Source organism: Pipra filicauda, unplaced genomic scaffold (genome assembly GCF_003945595.2).
Source record: "Pipra filicauda isolate LSUMZ 115617 unplaced genomic scaffold, ASM394559v2 scaffold95_size2449627_pilon, whole genome shotgun sequence".
Taxonomy (NCBI): Eukaryota; Metazoa; Chordata; class Aves; order Passeriformes; family Pipridae; genus Pipra; species Pipra filicauda.
The window spans coordinates 716546-736177 of record NW_024105153.1 but is presented as its reverse complement, the minus strand read 5'-3'; the positions used below and the strand labels follow the sequence as shown (position 1 = coordinate 736177).

The 19632-nt window shown below is 45.4% G+C and overlaps 1 protein-coding gene across 1 annotated transcript in view; it reads left to right on the top strand.

The window, feature by feature from the left end:
* Window positions 1-19632, top strand: part of MRTFA (myocardin related transcription factor A) — a 97815-nt gene that overhangs the window by 73089 nt on the left and 5094 nt on the right. Inside the window, exons 5-15 of the mRNA XM_039391407.1 lie at window positions 8358-8413; window positions 9998-10073; window positions 10742-10903; window positions 12335-12510; window positions 12958-13113; window positions 13627-13877; window positions 14230-14401; window positions 14681-15796; window positions 16978-17091; window positions 18915-19091; window positions 19446-19506. Coding sequence (XP_039247341.1) covers window positions 8358-8413; window positions 9998-10073; window positions 10742-10903; window positions 12335-12510; window positions 12958-13113; window positions 13627-13877; window positions 14230-14401; window positions 14681-15796; window positions 16978-17091; window positions 18915-19091; window positions 19446-19506 — 2517 coding nt within the window. The remainder of the gene's footprint in view (window positions 1-8357; window positions 8414-9997; window positions 10074-10741; window positions 10904-12334; window positions 12511-12957; window positions 13114-13626; window positions 13878-14229; window positions 14402-14680; window positions 15797-16977; window positions 17092-18914; window positions 19092-19445; window positions 19507-19632) is intronic.

The window sequence follows — 19632 nt, the reverse complement described above, 5'->3', positions numbered from 1 at the left end:
AATGCAGTTTTTTTCCTGTCATATTCCCACAATTGTCTTAGGTTCATTCTTAACTTATTCACTGGAAATGGACTCTCCTTTTTGTGGCCTCACACCTTCCCTACCCTGGACACTTCAGAAGGTTGTCAGAAGAGTTTGCAAAGGCTAATTATCCATCCAAGAAACAGGCATGAAAAGTGGTCTAGGAATGCATGGATCAAAGGGTTTCTGGTAGAAGTTCATTGTCTCCCTTTTCTTCTTCAGTTTGGACATGGTATAATCCTAATTGTAGTGAAACTTTACCTTTTTTATTTTTCATTGCAGTGTTTAGGGAGTCTTTTGAATGCCAAGAGTTACTGGCAATGGACGAAGCAGGTTATACATTATCTGTAGTTGCTGTAAATGTTTTTTTGACACAAAGCCGTAGCCATAGTCACCCACAGATCTGATAACTGTTACCATGGGTGACAATTTCCATCTTGCTCCTAAAGGGGATAAACTTTCAGAGAAATTGCACATATCTGTTAGAATTTAAAATAACTCAGTGTTGGGCCTTGAAAAATCTTAGCCCTTTTCATCAATAATGTTTACTATGACAAATTTATACTTCAGACTTTTCACAGAGTTAATGAAAATCTTAAACTGCATCATAAGGGATATGCTGCTTAATACAGTTACTGACAGTTTTGTGGGCTCTGGAGTGGCGTCTGGTCCAGGTGTTGGAAGCAGCTCAGCCGGTGGTGTTTCCATGGCGAGCTGGGCAGAGACAGGGTACCACAGTTCCACCTGTACATGTGCTTGTGCAGCCAGGGCAAGCCCAATTCAGGGACCTGGAAAGTGGCTTTTTTGGGGAAAAACAGCTCCACGAACCAGTACACTGTGCAGGCTCATGAGTGTTGATCCGTGAGAAGGGGTGACTGTACTGTAGGGTGGCAGGGATGCAGGACTTCAGCTCTGGCTTCCAAAACAGCCCGGGACTCTTATCTGTGTTGATTGGAGCAGCTGGGTAGTAGGGAAGACTTGGTAAAGCTGTAGCACTGTAGCTGTAATGCCATGCTTTGGCAGTGCTGGCAACAGTAACAACATGGGAAAGAACCTTTCTCCAGCATTTGTTCTCTTTGGGACTAGGAACACTCATAATTCTTTGATCACAATAACGTTGTTACTGAAGGGTGTCATTGAAGGGCAAAGCTGCATTTGTTTGGGTGCCAGAGATGTGCTTCTTACCTTCATAAATATATTTGGATTGACTTTTTTAGGTTAATCTTAATTTTTAATTTTCTGAGTTTATGTATTTTGGGATTTGAATAATCACAATTTACCAGTTGTGGCTTCTTTTCCTATCCTTAACTTGATACTCATACTTTAGCCTTAATCCAAGGTCACTTACCAGTGTCGGGGTACGATATCAGCAAGAATTCTCAAGTATGATCAGATGTGTGTACTGGATGTGAAACTCTCTGGAGCTGCTAATGGAGAAAAGGGTGCTGATGGAGATCTCTCAGCTGTGTATTCCCCAGTCCCTTTTCATATTTCTACAGCATACTACTCTTTGATACTGCCCCACTAGCAAGATGACAGTCCCTTCTGTGTACTTGACCCTGTTTTTGAATACCTTTTTCTTTCATGCTATGAGAAATACTTTTTGGAGGTGGGGTGAAGGTGAAGCGAGGAAGAAAGTGCCTTGCTCTGTGGTTCAAGTTTTGTGTCTCTTACCAAATGCTATGGGTTGGGAACCCCACCCTGAACTGACAGAGGAAGTCATCAAGCCTATTTGCAGCACTTTATTTCATCTTTTTACGAAAGAATAGTAAACAAGAGAGAATAACCAGAATTTGGTTGAGAGCAGGGGGGAGTAGCTGCAGCAGAAGGCCTTCTGCTGTTCTGAATTAAATCAGTGTGTCTGAGGTTGGGTTTGGACGTGACACAGTCTTCTCTTTGTCATAGCAAGGGAAGATTTTTCCTTTCCCTTAGGAATGGATCTAACTGAAGAGCAAAGTGTTTGACTCAGTATTCTGAATTTAGCTGTAGCCTTTTTACAAACATTGCATGTTGTCTTACCGACTGATTTGCAGTTCAAATATCCCTGTATTGTCTATGAAGAGCTAGATACTATGGCCAAGGAAAGCTCATGTTCTGCCTCTTATGTCAGTCTACAAGTCTGATAGCCTTGAGTAGTGATCTTACTGATTGCAGAAGGCTTTGCAGCCTCTCCTCCCCCCCGAGACACTTGAGCTGTGAGGATCTGTGTAGATCCTTTTGCCTTTCTTTCTTCCCTGTATTTGGTTCCTTTCAAACCTCAGTGTCTTCTGTCAGCTACATAAGTAAATGCAGGGTATATGGATATTTTGACCTCTTCTTCTTAGCAGCTGGGCAGTCCCCTTCCCCTGCTGTGTTTCGTTCTCAGTGTCTCAATCTAATTCTGATTCCACTTATTTCTCACACTAGGTAACAGGAACCTGAAGATCTGCATATGAACATATTTGAAAGCAGAGCTAAAATCTGCTTTTGCACACTGCAGGGTAAACCCTGAACAGTAATGTTTTGAGCCATTTTGCCCAGATTTTTGTCTCTGCTGTTATATTGGAGATTTGGGTTTGATTCCTGGGCCTTGATTCAGTCTGTTTATAACAGCAGTATCTCAAGGTCAGGCTGGATGGGGCTCTGAGCAACCTTGTCTAGCGGAAGGTGTCCCTGCCCATGGCAGGGGAGTTGGAACGAGGTGATCTCTAAGGTAGGTCCCTTCCAACCCAAACCATTCTAGGATTCTATGTTTCATTCACACTTTGCCATCTTCAAAATGTGTCTTGGACTGAGGGAACACTGAAATCATGCATTGCAGTTTTGGACCCAGTTTCATAGGAATTAATACATTGCTTTGAAGCAAAGATCGGCAACTTTCATCTCTGTGCGTTGTATGGAAAGGTGTGCGCCAATGTAGATGGTCTTGTGTGCTGCTGCTTAGCTTTGGGGGGGTCAGATGGAAGGGCAGTCGTTGCAATGTATAGCTGCAACATTTTTGAAGCAGGGTGGAGGCACAAAACAGTTGCATCATTGATTTGCAGAGAGATTTCTCATGGTAGCTAAGGGTGTGACCACAAAGATACTAATGCTTCAGGAATTCTGGAGATGCAGCATCAAAATGCTCCACAACAAGCAGCAGAGAGACTAAAAACATAGGCTGTATGTGGTAGGAGTTTCAGGAGATTCTTGCTAGTTAGCCTGTCTGTGGTAGGAAAATCATGTCCTGCTGTCAGTCATCTAAAGGTGAGGGATAAAGCTCATCCTTCTGACAGCAGATGTTGCAAACTGCCAGACAGTTGTCCAAGTGGGACAAAAGTATGTACAACTCAGTGAAGGGCACCTGCTGGACTATGCTGTCCCAAACCCCGTTGGTGATGCTATTGTCCCTTCTGTCACTGAACCAGTTTTAGTGCTTGTTCGGCCATTTGTAAAACCAGGCTGTTCTTCTGTGGAGGATGGGACGACTTGAAGATGTGGGGGCTGTGGTTCAGCAGCGTGGGGGCTCCTGCTGCAGTGCTGGCCTTAAACCCAGCCTCTCATTTCTGACTTGGTCTGGCAGGGCAGTTGTGCTCAGCTTTGCTGACACTATTATTTGTGGAGCCATGCTCTACACCAGCATACCAGTCCAGGTTAAAATAACTCTTTCAAAACAGCTGTGATCTGAGTCCACAAACAGTTTTGTCAGCATAACCGAGGGCTAGCATGCTTTGTCCCAGTCCTAGGTACAGGAACCAGGGCAGAAGTGTAACTGCAGTTTGCCGCTGCTGAAAACACCACATACATGTCATGTAGAAACAAAATCAGAAAGGCAGGCAGGAGGTTCACCTGACTGAAATTGGGCATTGCAGAAGTTACTTCTGCATTCTCAACTATTTCTTTTCTGCATGCAATGGGAAACAAAAACTCAACAGCTAATACTACAGTTGTAGTTTGGCAAGTTTGGTGGTTTTTTTTGACAGAATCAACTAGGTTGGAAAAGACCTCAAGAGATCATCGAGGCCTCTAGGAGCACTGTTCTCATCAGGGGCTCACTCAAAGTTAGCTAGTTAGTTGGATCCAGGATTCAAACCAAGGTAACTCTGGGGAGGGGCAAGTGCCATGGGAAGGTGCTGGAGTTACTTCATGGCGATAGTTCCATAGTAGGGCTCCCTGGGCAGTGCAAGTACAGTTGGAGCATCAAAGGCAAGGCAGAAACACGTGGGACATGGGAAAGGGGAGAAAAAGATCATTACTTAATCTGGACCTACCAGCAGACTAAATATTTGTTGAACTGCCTCCCAGGGAAGTCAGGATGTTAAATATGTTTTTGCACTTCTGGGATTTAGTAAGGTGCTTGAGACAGGCTTGCCTGATGTTCTTGGAAGCAACCTGGGACTATTGAAGCTGCCTATGCAACTGGTGAGGGAACAGTACTGGAATAAAGGCTTGGTGTTAGACTGGGAGGGTGTGCTAAGCAGGGCTTTTGGGTGGAGTGGGAAGGGAGAAGATCAGTGTTTGACATGAATTAGTATTTTCAGTAATCTGACGTAAACGAGGGAACAGTCTGCATGTTTATTAAGCTTTGCAGGTTAGTAGGGTGGGAGGAAGACGGGATTGGGACTCACAGTATTTGGAGAAGCCAAGAATGGATATGGGATAAAACCAAAGAGAAAGGCAGAATGTCTACGTTTTGTAATGCTAAGTCAGTGGCATGAATTGAGGATGGAGAATGGCTCACTAGGTAGCAGCTCTGCAGAATAGGATTGGAGACCTTTCATGGTTTGTGAAACAAGCACAAGTGAACATTATGCATTTTATGTACACACAAAAAAAGGCAAACTGGCTGGAACATATAACTGAGAAGTGTTATTTAATAATCATTTAACTCTATAAAAGCTGATAAAGTCTAGGCTGGAATATCTACCCAGTTCTGGACACTATACTTCGAGAAAAATGCAGATCAAGTGGAAGTCGAAAAGAGAGTAAACAAGCAAAGGTCTGGATAGTGTTATCTGTAAGAGGAGGCTGAATCAGCTGGCTTTGGCATTTTATATAACGGAAGATTGTAGGAGAACCAAAGTTTTCAAATACCTAGGGATAGATGCAAAGAGGAAGAGAATAAATCGTTCTCTGTAATGATTGCAGGTAAGGCAGGAAATAAAGAGAGGAAGGGAAATGTAAGACATTCAGAAAGTTTTTAAATAGTAAGGACATCTATGCACCAGGATAATTTCTCTGCAGTAATATTGCATTTTTTTCATGAGAGCTCTCCCAAGATCAGGTTAGACAAACTACTGTAAGGAATAGTTTAGTATATTTTATCCGGCCTGAGCAGTCAGAAAGCATCAGGTGATTGGAGTTTCCTCATCCCTAACCATCTGTGGTTGTATCTGCTGCTTCAGCTACCAAGAGCTATGGAAATGGATCCTGTCTCAGTGATAAAATGCTGCCCTGTGCCCACCTGGTTAGCAAAGCATTTGCTCCACGAGCTCAGCCACTCATTTAGGTGCACTGTCAGAATGAGCCAGAATAGCTGTTATGGCTTTATTGGGTAATTTTGGGTAGAATGGATAAAGCAGCACTTTGGTGAGCAAGTCAGACAGGTTATGGGGGACAGGAGTAGTTTTTCAGGGATCAGTGCTAGGTGGCCAGGAAGGACAGTGGTAGGAGCTGGAAAAGGGGCATATCTGCACTATGGGTTTCCTGTGGAGCTTATCCAGAGCCTTACTGCTTCAAAGTTCTTCAAAGGATTATATTTTTCCTTTTCTTTCATTTGCTATAGTCGAGTTAACTGAGTTGCTCCACAGCTCTGGGCTAAGTAGTCATTTTAAAGCCAGAAAAATGTGCAAGGCTTAGTTAACTTCAAATGGAGTATGATTTTACAGTAGACACCCTCTTATGACATGTCTGCCCTATCCTAGATTGCTGAGGGAAGCAGTGAAGGATTTGTGCCCTCTTGACATTTTCAGAGTTCGAATATGAAGTCCTCTGTCATGTTGCCAGCCCAGAGAGCCACATCTCAGTGCACGTTTCCAGAGGACTAGTCACGACAGACTGAAATTGTTTTTTACATATTGTTCCTATAGCAGCTCTGCATTGCTTACTATTTAATGTGCATGTGTTTCAGGGGAGGGTTTTTCTGTTTTCCTGCTCAGGGATTCTTTTCTTGCTTTGTTCTTCTGTATTGCAAGAATTTTCCTGGACTACCTGTGACACCAGCTGAACTCCTGAAGTTGACTTTTCTGACCATTAGCTGTGGTCAGGGAAATGTCACTTAAAGGTCATCTGCTGTCTCATACTGACAGCAGAGGTAGGCAGGAGGGAGAGAGCAAAGAATTACTGCCGTGCTTGCACATTCTGGTGGTAGAGAGCTTTTGAAGACTCGAGATGAATCCTGCTTCACTTGTATCCAGGGTAGATGTTTATGCAGATTTATATATTGCATGCTATCTTTGCCCAGGTGTACCCGAGCTTTTATTTCACTCTTGTGTGATACGCATACAACGAAAGGTGTGTTTAAGTTCAGGCACATGCATATTCACAAACAGTTCATTTGACTGGAAAAGAGTATTATTTGTTTCTTGCTCTTCACTGAAGTGTGATGGCCAGACTGCCCAGGAAGCCTCACTGCCTGCATCAGCTGTGCCTAAGGCCTAGTTGATGCCTCAACTAGCCAGTGAAGTTTTTTGCATTATTTTTCTAGTTATTGCAAAACCATATCCCTACCATATCTCTTTAGTTTGTCTCAAAGTGCATTTCACAGCTTGTGCAACTTTCTCTGGTTATTTCTATCCATAACCAGATTGTATGAAACTAATCTGAACGGGAACTATTTGCCCCATTGTTGTAGGGGGTCTGTGTACTCACTATGGTTAGTTTTCAGTTATTGTTAATTTATTCTACAGATTATTCTTCATTCACTTCTGTAGTCTGAATTCCATCTATGATGCTGTGGTGTGTTCAGAATTCATGCCATTTGGAGTAAATTCTACTTTTTAGCCCATTGATGTGAACCTAGAGGGACTCTGTCTGTATTACACAGAACATATGTGTCCTAACACCTTATCTGTGGCTACTCCATTTCATTCTGTAGGAAAGAGTTTGTAAGGCTACACATGCATTAGGAGTAGTTTCTTACCTTGCATTTATGCAAGGGCTTTTATTTTTGAATAGTCTTTTGAGATTTCATTATGAAGTTACATTTGAGAAATACTTAATCATTGGTCTTAATTTAAAAATAACATGAGCAGATTATATTTCATAGGACCTAGATACAATACTTTGGAGCTACCAACTGCACGAGTTTAGTTTTCTGTCTTTAAAAGACGTGCAACTTACCTTTAAAGCTAAAGTTCTTTAACTATTCGGTTTAGTTTAAAATGCGAGTATTTCAGAAATATGAAAAGAAATTATTATGGCCCCTTCAGCTAGTTCTCAAAACAAACTGCAATGTGATTGTTTAAAAAAAAACAAGCTACTTGCAGCTTCAGGGAAACTGTGAGGAGCTAGTGACACTTACCGTTGTCACCCTCTTTCTCTGGTCTTACTGTGGGACGTGAGGTTTGTGTGCTCCAGAGGAGCCAGGCAGAGTGAGAGATTCCTCCAGGGTTAGTGTGGTCCTGGACAGCAGAGGATCAGTTTCTTAAAACATGATCCGTTTTGGCTCTGGTTTTATACAGGGCCCAAGGGGGCGAGAAGGTCTGTTATATGGAGAGCTGCTGTTAATTCCTCAAGTTGTGGTTTTCTGTCAGCAGACAGATGTGCTTTCCTGTCCAACTGTTCCTGTTCTCACGATAGTTTCTCTTACATGGAGCAATATATATGTCCTGTGGACCTGCAGAATTTGCAGCTAGCCCTTCCATGTATGCAAAACACAGGTGCACATTAAGGGCAGACTCGGAGCTTCCTTTGACATCAAAAGATAGTAAAGAGGATTTACAGTTCATTAGGATTGTCCTCCACCCTTCCAACCATTTCATGTATCTCTTCAGTGTTTCAGAACCATTCTCTTAAGGGTCCTGGATATCTTACTCTCTGTCGAAGCTTGTAAAAAGACTTTTGTTGGGGGGCTGGTTTTGACTCATGTTCTTGAACCCAACTTTGTGAACAATGGTTAGTTTGACCAGAAGTGTACCTGTATTAGACTCTAGCAGCCCACAAAAACTTCAGGTCAGTTCCTGTGTCTCCTGTGCTGTCAAATGGAGTATGTCAACTCACACTGCTTTATGCCAGCTGGAGATCTGGTCCAGTGTGTTGGAAGATGCAGGAGGCAGTTGCTGTGGTGTATTTGTTAACTTCGTTGGCCTGAAAGGGTTGTGAAGTGAGAGAACTTCCATCATTCTAAGTCATTCTCCAAATGTTTTTCCTCTCAACAGCTCTGAAAAGTCCAGCTGCATTTCATGAACAAAGAAGGAGTTTGGAGCGGGCCAGGGTAAGATGCAATATAATCTTCAATGTTTTCGGAAAGTCAGGAATAGTATGTCTTTTATGTTTTGGGCATCCGGTAGCTGTTAATGAGATGTAGAAGGGAATTGTTCATATTCTGGATGTAACACAGCACTGCATAGTCAGAGGTGTATTGGGTGGGATATTCTATAGCTTGCATGTGGTGGTGAACACACAGTGTTAACCCTCAGTGAACTGGTTGTGCCTAAAACCAATTGAATATGGTGTCTGGATTTTCCCTGGAGTCTTCTTTCTGGAAGTCACTGATACTCTTCTTTCCTGCTGTCCATACACTTTACATTTCTGTTTTTATGGTGTCTGTTTTGCTCTTAAGTGCTCTTACCATGTTGAGCTCAGTTCTACCTTGGAGGAAAGGTTTTCTGTTACCTGCACATGCAATTGCGTATCTAGGACATTAGAAATTGAAAATTTAACAGAGAGGATCCCTCAAAAATCTTGTGATGCTGAAATTACAGAGACTTCTGGCTCTATGGAAAGAGGAAGCCAGGCATCACATTTCATACGGCACCTTTGCTAACTAGGGGGTTTCTTGATGATTTCTGTTCCTCAAAAGGCCTCTGGGGATATTTTTTTTCTGATTAGCCTCCAGCAGAATGAAACCTGTTATGACTGCAAGGCTAAGTTTTGTTTTAAAAGTGAAAGCAACATAAAAAAAAGAACAGCTGCGATTAAGACCTGTAAGGGAGTATTAGCCCTTTAAACTGTGGAAGGATTGGAACAGGGGACCTTGCATTAAGACCAGTGACCCAAAGGCTTTTGCTTATTTCTCCTCTTTTTTCCTGAAACATTCTTATTAAATTAATATTTTGGTGTGGGCAATTGACCAATTGTGGTGCAGTTTTCTGACTGACTTTAATTTTTTTTTTTCTCTGAAGGCCATCCTGATGGCCAGTACTTCCCAGTCTGTTACCCACTGCTTCCAGCTTCCCATTCCTGGGCTGTGTAAAGGGTAACATGTTCAGCCCATCAGGGTCATCTCTGTACATTGCTCTGTAATGCATCTCCAAAGACAGAGCTAAAAGCAGCTCTGGAAGTGAAATGCGTATTTAGCTTCTGCCCACCAAGGGGCTGAAGGGGGTCTTGAGCTTAACAAATAACATATCTTTAAACAACTGAAGAGTATGACCAAACCACAAGTCAGTCCTAAATGCCAGCAGTACATGAAAGTGTTTGCTGTGAACAATGGAACCAATGCATTCATCTTTAATGTAAAAAGAAATGTCATGAATTTCACCCTGACACAAGTTAGTGGTGGTGCATAAAAGGGGAAAAGAGGACTTTAGCTCTTGAAGAAGTCCTTTCCAGTTTCTGTTTGTGGAGCAATGTTGTGCAATTAGACTGAGGTGATTACAGTAGAAGGTCATCTTTAGAGTAAGCTCATTGTCTCGGTGCTCTGGCACAGGAGATAGGCCCCTTCTCTATTCTGTGTTTATTTAGATCTCAGTAACGACTAAAGATGGTTGTTTCTCTTCTTTGTGCCATTCAAGATTACCTCACTCCTGTGTCTGATCAACTGAAATTGGTTCTTGCTTGTCTGTTTTTGCTACAGACAGAGGACTATCTGAAACGGAAAATCCGGTCCCGTCCGGAGAGATCAGAGCTGGTTAGGATGCACATTCTGGAAGGTACGGCACGTGCTGAACATGACAACATTGACAATAAACTTTATCATAATTACTTATTTAACAGGTTTCTATTTTTAACAGCTTTTCTATTGTGACGCCCAAGTCTTCCTTTCACTTGGGAGTGGGCAGAAGATCATGCCTGTTGCATGATTCCTTGGGAGGGATTCAACTCTGCTTGCTTGGAGATTATTCTCAGAAGAATCTGTATGTGAATTCAAATTGTGCAGTTTTGTGTAGCTGACCAACAATGAAATAGAATCACCGTGGATTGCTCTTCTACTAAGCTAAGACACTGTGAAACATCCAGGAGGAAGTGAGGCAGATTGATCTATTTTAATAAGAGAGGGAGTGCTGTGCTGCTGCTGCTGAGCAGCACATCTTTGGACACAGCCGGAAAGGAAAAGATGAATGAGAATTGGGTGACATCAGTTTAGAACAGTAAAGTTGTCTTATTCTGGCTACTGTAGTAATCATGATAACTTAAATATACATAGTATCTAACGTATCTTTATAGTGCATAGTTATCCATTGTTATCTGCAACCATTTTTCTATACAGTTACCTACTGTTATCTACAGTTACCTTTCTGAATAGAATTAAAATACTGCTGAAGGGCATGGGTTGACCGTTGCTGGATTTATGCCATTTTATTTACTTTCCCCCAAACAGAGACCTCAGCTGAACCCTCCTTGCAGGCTAAGCAGCTGAAGCTGAAGAGAGCCAGACTGGCAGATGACCTTAATGAGAAGATAGCGCAGAGGCCAGGCCCCATGGAGCTGGTGGAGAAGAACATCTTGCCTGTGGAATCGAGCCTGAAGGAAGCTATTATTGGTAAGGCCAGAGGAGGATCTGTGCTGAGGGCATCTCCCACAGGTGGCTGTGATTAACTATCAGTTCACCTGCCTGTCTAATAGAGTGCAATGCCATGGCTGGCCTTGTTTTCCTGTCTCAGAATCATGGGCTTTCGGCCCCAAGGATTCTGAAAAGCAGAACTCCCTCTGGCCCAGATAGTGCTACAGAAACATTAAATTACAGGGAGTGTGGATATCCCAGAATAACGTGGAAGGAACTGTATACCGTAAAGACTTGAAAGAATGTTGAAGATTGAATTCCCTAGATTCTCTCCTTAAAAATCTCTCTCTCCCTATAACATGTCAACAACCTTGGTTAGGGAGAACCCACTGACTTTCACAGATCAGCGAGAGGAGAGAGGATATAAACAGGTGTGATGAAACAAAAGATGTCTGTGAACTTAAAAACTTCAGAGGATTCAAACCCTTTAAAAATAAACCAGAACAGATGTAAATCATACCAGCGCCATTCCAAGGGCTGAAAGGAATGCTGAGGAATAGCCTTCCCACTGCCTCAGCAGTGCTCTTTCCTGTCTCCCCAGACTGAGCAGTCTGTGTGTCTGTGGTTATTCATCCCCTCAAACATGCACAACTACTTTAAAGACAAATGGGACACAACTGTGAGCAAGACGGAATACTTTTCATAAAATAGGAAAAGGACAATGTTGTGAGAGAGCATGGCTTCACTGTTGAACAAGAAGTAGTTGAGGGAGGGTGAGCTTGTGAACTGGATAATAAATAAGAGGTGTGCTTTCCTTCTGACTAAGCAAAGTACATCTCTGGATTTCTGTTGTTTTTAAGTGAGGTGCAAATGATAGTATTTTCCTTCTTAACAGGATTAATTTGAGAAAATGTAGTCTAAAAAACATTGGTACATTACACATGTACACTCGTGAATTTACCTACTGGGCATGTAGATAGACAAAAATGTTAATAGCAATCAGGGCCATCACCACTTAATCCATAGCCCTTTTTGCTTGTAAGACTAGAGGACAGTTTGGGATTCTGTCTTCCAAGACAGAAGAATCCAAGAGATTCTACCTTCCCACACACAGGATGAACACCAAAGAAACCATAACTCAACCTTACACTGTCTGACCATCTTCTTCTTTGGTGCCATGCCACAGAGCTGGGTTTGGGCAGAGTTAAGTGTCTCTTCTTATACTTACTGATCTTGTCTGGTTAAGAAGCAAGGGAAATGGTTCCCCCCAGTCTGCATCATTTTATTCTACTGGTAGCAGAGGTGAATGTGAACACTTAAACCTGATGCAGTTTGGGCTCTGTTCTCTCGTGTTCAGTTGGTGCTTTAGGCACAACTCTCTCCATCACATCATTGTCTTTGTGAAACATCGTGTCAAGTGAAGTAATTTCTTGTTCCGTTTTACAGACATGTTGATGTTTGTGTTTTTAGTTGGACAGGTGAACTACCCAAAGGTTGCAGACAATTCCTCCTTTGATGAGGACAGCAGTGATGCCCTCTCCCCGGAACAGCCAGCCAGCCATGAGTCCCAAGGGTCTGTCCCATCACCGATGGACTCTCGGATTTGTGAGCCTCTCCCTAGCACCACTGGCACATCACTAGCTCAGGTGAGAATGTGGAGGCCTCCTGCAGTGCCCTGGAGCTTCACTGCTGAGGATCCTAAAAAGTGAGACTGAGGGATCCTTAAAAGGTATAGTTTGTGAGATTTCACATGGGGTCTTGGCTCCGTGGGGTGTTGGTGACATGCTCTGCCTATTCAGAAGCCCTTGTCATGGTGTCAGGTGGGGAAAGGGATGATCATTGCTTGGTGATATAGCCTCTGTGCAACTGATGCTGGCAGGCAAAACTGGGAGATACAAGTGTGGGATTTTGGTTCCTTTTCTGCCCTAGGAAGTTGTGCTGCTTCTTAGGGACAACTGAAGCAGTGGGTTAAAGGAGTCTGATTAACGATTTGAAGCCTGTGCTCCTTCCCTCTAAGTGGACACTTCCTGAACTCTGTTAATCTATTTCCCTCCTCATAAGTGTACTCATTATGTCTTTTTCTGTCTCTGCAGGGTTCATCCCAGTTGCAGATTAGTGCAGACTCCAGTGAGACTCTTTTCCTACCTGAGCAGCCACCCCCGCCTCTGCCACCTCCACCTCTTCTGCCCCCTAGTCTTACCAATGGAGTGGCTCTTACTGCTGCCAAGCCCCCACCAACACTCATTAAGGTACTATTTTGGCTGATTTCTTCATTGTTGTAGTCTAAAGGAAGATAAGGTGGTTACTCTGAAGCAGGTTTGGAGTTGGAAGTATTAGATTAACAGATGCAAAGGAAGGAAACTTACTTCTCACTAGTGTCTTCCTCTGACACTAGTTGTAACATACTTAATAGGGTTTTCTGCTCCATGATGTATTCATCTTCTATAAAATGGGTGCTGAATGCAAAATGTTTTGAATCAATCTGAATCAGTGTTATCCCTAATTAGAGTCGGTGAGTCTGCACTGGATGAGCAAATGATCTGGTGTGCTGGGAAAGCTGACCTGCATTATGGTGCAGTGTAAGCTGCTGCCGGTGCTGTGTCTACAATGTTGCCTGAGTTAGAGAAGCATGGAAAGGCCCTCAGGTCAACGAACTGGAGAATTTCAAAATGAAAATCCCAGTGTGTGTTCTGGTTTACATGGGGTGTTATGTTATATCAGTGTTTCCATTCTTACTTGCTTCCTCCTTTTCTTCTAAATAGCAAAGCCAGCCCAAGTCTGCTAGTGAGAAGTCTCAGCGCAGTAAAAAAGCCAAGGAGTTGAAGCCGAAAGTCAAGAAGCTTAAATATCATCAGTATATTCCCCCGGACCAAAAGCAGGACAAGGGAGCTCCTCCCATGGATTCATCCTATGCCAAAATACTGCAGCAGCAGCAGCTCTTTCTCCAGCTTCAGATCCTCAACCAGCAGCAGCAGCACTACAACTATCAGACGATCCTGCCAGCCCCACCAAAGTACGGGTCCGCAGTGGCAGCTCCGTTAGGAAGCACTTGGTTCCCCAGTAGTGTTGCCAGAGATGTGATGTTTTTGGTGTGAGGTGTGGCCACTGGGTGTAACACACTCAATCTTGTAGGTTACAGTGGGCCTCAAAAAGGGCCAGTGCCAGATGAATCAGACAAAAGTAGCTGAAGTGAATTGGTTGGCACAGCAAGGGGCACGGATATAGGTGAAGGCATCGGTGTGCTTTAACGTCTAGGGCAGCAGCAGTGACCCAGATGTTTCTGAACTTATATGATTGTTGACACTGAGGGCCTCCAGTGCCTTTCCACCTTGGTTTTGATGTCTATGTCTTTTATTTTCCTGTAGGCCTCCAGGGGAGCAGCAGAGTAGTGCCGGTGCCCCTGCCGTGCGCAATCTCTCTGCCACAGTCAGCAGTGCATCTTCAGGATCCTCTGGTTCCAGTGGGTTGATGAGACAAAACAGTAATGCTGCGGTGGGCAAGCCTGGCCCTCTCCCTGCCAACCTGGATGAGATGAAGGTAAATGCCCTGTGAAGCTGCACAGCCCCTTTTTTGCCATTGTCAGCGGGCAGTACTGAACAATGTTGCTGTCCCAGAGCAGGGCTGAGGTGGACTGACAGGAGTTAGTGACAGCAGCTGGGATTGCTACCCTGCAGTCTGTACCCGAGGTGCAGGTTTGATGGCCTTCAGAAGGATCAGTTTAGTCCTTTGTCTTGTGGCTCTGGTAGCTGTTGATAGTTGTTTGGTTAGGAGTGTGTGTTCTCTTAATGTTGCACTCTTTTTTCCCCCCTGCATCAGGTAGCAGAGCTGAAGCAAGAGCTGAAGTTGAGGGCCTTGCCTGTCTCAGGCACAAAGACGGACCTGATTGAGCGTCTCAGAGCTTACCAAGAGCAGAACGGTACAGCCGGCCAAACAACCTCCGCTCCCAAATCCAGCACAGCAGCTGTCCTCACAAAAGCTGCTGAAGTGGTGGTAGCCTTCCCAGCTGCCAGGCTGAGCACAGGGACAGCCCTTGTCACCACTGGCATTGCACCAGCAGAAGTAGTTGTGGCCACAGTCACAGGTGGCAGCGTGATGAAGTTTGGCAGCACAGGCTCGACTCCTCCTGTTTCTCCAACTCCTTCCGAGCGCTCACAAATGAGCACAGGGGATGAGAACTCGGGCACTGGAGATACCTTTGGAGAGATGGTGACCTCACCCCTCACCCAGCTCACCTTGCAGACATCTCCAGTGCAGTTCCTGGTGAAGGAAGAAAGCACCAAGTCTGCCTCCTGCAGCATAAATGCAGCACCCAGGTCAGAGCGGTGTAGCACTGGTAACAGCAGAGATGCAGAAATTAGGGACAAAGACCAGATGCTGCAGGAGAAGGACAAGCAAATCGAGGAACTCACCCGCATGCTGAAACAGAAGCAGCAGCTGGTTGAGATGCTTAGGCTACAGCTGGAGCAGGAGAAGCGCTCTCAGCAGTCACAACTGGCCCCAACGGCTGCGGGAGAAGGAGCAGCCCTTGCCTCCAAGCCAGGAGCATTTGGCACCCAGGTCAAGAGTGAAAATGGTTTCCTGAGTTGCCAGTTTGCGAAGCAATCCAGTGGCCAAACAGACCAATTCAGCCCTGCACCACCCGCTAGCCAAATGGACACTTCAAATCCAAGCCCAGTGCCAAAGAAAGCCGTGATGGTGAAGCAGGAGGTGCCAGCCGCGGAAGCAGAGCCGTTGTGCCAGTCCCACAGCCCGCGGCTTTTCCTTGGCCAGCAAGGGAGCGCCCTAAGCGACCTCATCAAGGGCACCCCTCCCCCCACCCTCATCACTGACTCCACAGGGACCCACATCGTCCTCACCGTGACCAAGCAGAGCGCCGAGAGGCAGGGCCTCTCACCCCACGGAAAGGCAGGGAGCAGCTGCCCGGCCTTGCAGGTACGCAAGGGTCAGATCCCATCGCTCCTGCGGGCAGTTGGATTCCTCTCTCCTCTTCCCACTCCTATGGCTGAGGTTACCATAGGATGGTAACTTACTTAACAGGGTGGAAATTCAGTGCAGTAAAAATACTGAAAGGGCCGAGTTGCTTGCTATGGTGGCCAGTGTATAGTGGCTTTGTAAAACAGAGCAGTGTAAGCAGATCTTCAGCAAAAAAGACTGGAATTTGACAATGAGCTGTGTACAGCAATGCACGATTGGCTGTGTGCATCACAGGCTGTTCAGCATTCTTCCAAACACATGGTTCTGCCTTTTGTCAGGCAGGATCTCAGGCTTGGATGACAGGGTTTGCTGCCACAGTTCACTAGTTTTTGAAAGAACAACTATGCCCATGGTACTAAAACAAGCAGAGTGTATTTCACCTCTTGTCCTTTACTGTAGAGATCATAGCTGGAGTGATAGATGGGTCACCTTATCTACCAAGAGCTGAAATCAAACCCTGGAAGCAGACAGTTTGCCTTTTGGCTGCTTTTTGTTTTAATGCGTGCCAGTATTTCAGTGTTAACAGAGCCTTTCATCAGAGGTGATTTACTATTCCCCTGCTGGCACGAGCTCACCACTTAACAGAAGTGTTCCAAGCGTTTCTTCCAGGAAGGGATAAATATGCCCAGGTTTTATAGCATAAGTCAAACCCCAGCATCTTCCATGACATCAGAGAAGGTTTTCATTCTCTGCTGGTACATTTCTTGCACTTTCTGCAGAGCAAATGGCAGTGTCTGCCATCAGGGATGGACACTGAGCAGGCTACGTTTGCTGCGTAGCAGGTGAGATGCCAGGCAGCTGTCCAAATACCAGCATCCATTGTCACTCTTGATACCCCAGAATATATAATCTGAACTCCAGCTGTGCTCCAGAAGGGCACAGGTCTTGTGTCAGGTCTGTCAGCCCTCAAGACATGTCATGGGTAGCCCAGGGATTTAGACTGGTACTACCTCCTCTTTTAGGAGTCTGAATCGCACCCCAGTCTGATTTCTCTGCTCAGTGAAACAGAACGATTGACTGAATTTTCTAAAGAATAAAGAGTGGGGAAAAACAAACTTTATAAATCCTTCAAGAAACAAGAGCCCTGCTCCATGTTGTGCCTGGGGAATAACCAGTTATGGATACACTTTCCTTTTCAGAGAATACAATCATCACCTGCTAAAACTCCCAGCCAAGCGCCCTGTCAGCCACCTGCAAGCACCCCCCAGCAGCCCCTGCAGCAGCAGCAGCCCAGAGGACTAAACCAATCCAAGGTAGCTTGCTGTCTGCTCACTTTTTTCCTTGTTTGTGTTTGCCTGCTGCCAGGATTTGTAGCACAAGGGCAGATACCAGTGGGTGTTTTAAACAAGTGTCGTTTGTGGATTAAAAACAACGAGAGGCCAGAGTGGGCAGCCTTGGTTTATAGAGGTGTCCCTTACTCCTGAAGGAGTGCAGCTGAACTGAAAAGGTGGCTGCTGCATTGAGAGAGGGTGGTGTGGGCAGTGTGCCTGCTGCTGAAAGTGCTGTGTGAGCTCAGAGGGGTAAAAGGGATGTGACATTTTACCCTCTGATACTGCTGAGCATGCTGTCATTTCCATTCTCGTGCCTTGAGCATGCCTGTTAATTACCTCTCTGTGAAGTGCAATGCTGCTTCAGGAAAGAGAGCACCTCTGACTTTACCCCTTCTCCAGGTGATGGCTGTAAAGAGGATCTACTGTGCACCTCCTCCCTTTCTAGCCTGCTTAGCTGTCTCTCTAACGTGTAATTAAGATATAGAAAGATTATGAAGAGTTTTTAGAGCTTGGAGGATCACTTCTGACTCTATTCCTGAAAAGGATTTGAAGACAGGAATCATTTCTAGTGTAGTCAGAGTGAGATATCTACTTTGCAAAGGGTGAGTGCCTTGTTTGCTTTGAGACATTTGAGAAAGTGCAGAAGGTAAAGGAAGGCACCTGTTTTCCTCAGTCCCTTAGCATGTGTGTTGCAGAGGCATCCATGGGACTCTCCCAATCCTTTTGCCTCTATGCAAGGTCAGAAGCCAGGTCTGCAGGTGGTCATGGGGCAGCTGCTCCACACCAAATTTTTTTTCTTGGCACCTCCAAACCTGCAGCCTTTCTTATCCAATGGTTTCCATAAACAGTCCCTAAAAATTGGTGCTTTTGGCAAAACCGGCTCACCTGCTGTGTCAAAAAAGGTACCGTCCCAGCACGTCCCCGTGGCCTGTGTCACAGTGATGGTTTCCTACCCCTCTCAGAAAGAGAGTGGACCCCAGACCAGCTCTGCCAGCTGGGGCCTGGCATCCCTCCTCTACCTGTGGGTCACAGAACAGATGAACAGCTTTCCAGGGAAAACAGGATGGGAAAGGGCATCAACACTTACACATGTTGGAAGCGGCATTCAGCAGCTGCCCAGGGATCACTGCTCCAGGTGTGCACGTTTCAGTGTGGGTCATGCATAGCTGCTGTAGAAGCAAAGGCCTGATCCTTGTTTGAACTTTTCTTATGGGCAATTGTGTGCTGATTCATCTGGTAAAGCTGAGTCACAAGCACCACTTCCTGCAACCCTTGGGGTTTCCTTTGGAGCTCTGGTGCTGCTGAGTGCTCTGGTGCTCTCCGCCCAGCATCGGGCTGTGAAACTTGCTGCCTAGTGAGGCTGGCTTGTGTTCCCAAAGCAGGCACTGCAGGGGGATGTGGGTAAAAGACAGGCCCTGGATATATTGCACTGAGTAGGCTGAACACACAAGGGAAGTGCCCTCTCTCTCTCCAAAGTGCTAGAGGACTTCCCCACTTGGACAGATGGGGCTCTCCCCATCCAGGAGCAGCGAGGCAGTGGTTTGTGGTGTGGCAGCTTTAGCATTAGAAAAATCAGCAAAAGATTTCCAGCTGCGAGTTGGAGGGGAAATCTGTCTTCCTTCCCTACAGCCAGGGCATAGTGCACAGAGTCCAGGGAAGAAGGCAGACTGCTGAGAGTAGATCCGTGCAGACCTCTGTGCAGCACTCACGAAGCGAGGGGTGATGATAGCCTCTCAAAGCAGCTGTGAGAGAGGAGTTGATGTGGACTTTTCCCTGATCACCCCTTCTGCCTTCATTCTAAACAGCCCTCATCACAGCCCAGCTCTCCTGCTGCCCCTTCCCCATCCCAGATGGACCTGGAGCAGCAACAGCACACGCCGCTTTTTGGAACTCCTCCACCTGCTCTTCCTGTTCCCTCGGTCCCAGTGAAAGAGCCACCACCAGGCTATGAAGAGGCCATGAAAAAACAGCCAAAGGCCCAGGTGAGATCAGTTGTTCTCTCTGGTTTCCTTGGAGAGCAGATGAAAAGCTGTTTAGTTTCCACTGATAGGAAATGGAGACATAACTGCACCTTCCCAGTTAAATTCCTTCTGGAGGGTTTAGGGCAGACCCTAAACTGCAGGTAAAAATTCCAAGCCACTCACTGCCAATTGCTGATCATACTTTCCCAGCCAGTAACAGCCTGGGGTTATGGAGGACTCTGGTGCCATGCTTTGTGTGCTCATTCTTGGTAGATAACAGCCCCATCCCTGGAGAGAACCAGCAGCCAAGGGTGTTGCTGGAGGTGGAAGCTCCCCTGGTAAATAGGAAGCTAATCCTGCATTCACTCTCCTCAGGAGAATGGCTGTTCCAGCCAGCAGATGGACGACCTGTTTGATATCCTCATCGAAAGTGGAGGTAAGGAGACAAAGCCAGCATTTCCCATAGTCTCTGGGTCTGAGTCTGGGGATTGTAGAGCACTGAGGGGAGAGTCTGTCATGGCCCCAGTCTTTTCTCCACTGTCCCTTGCAGTGCCTTTAGCAT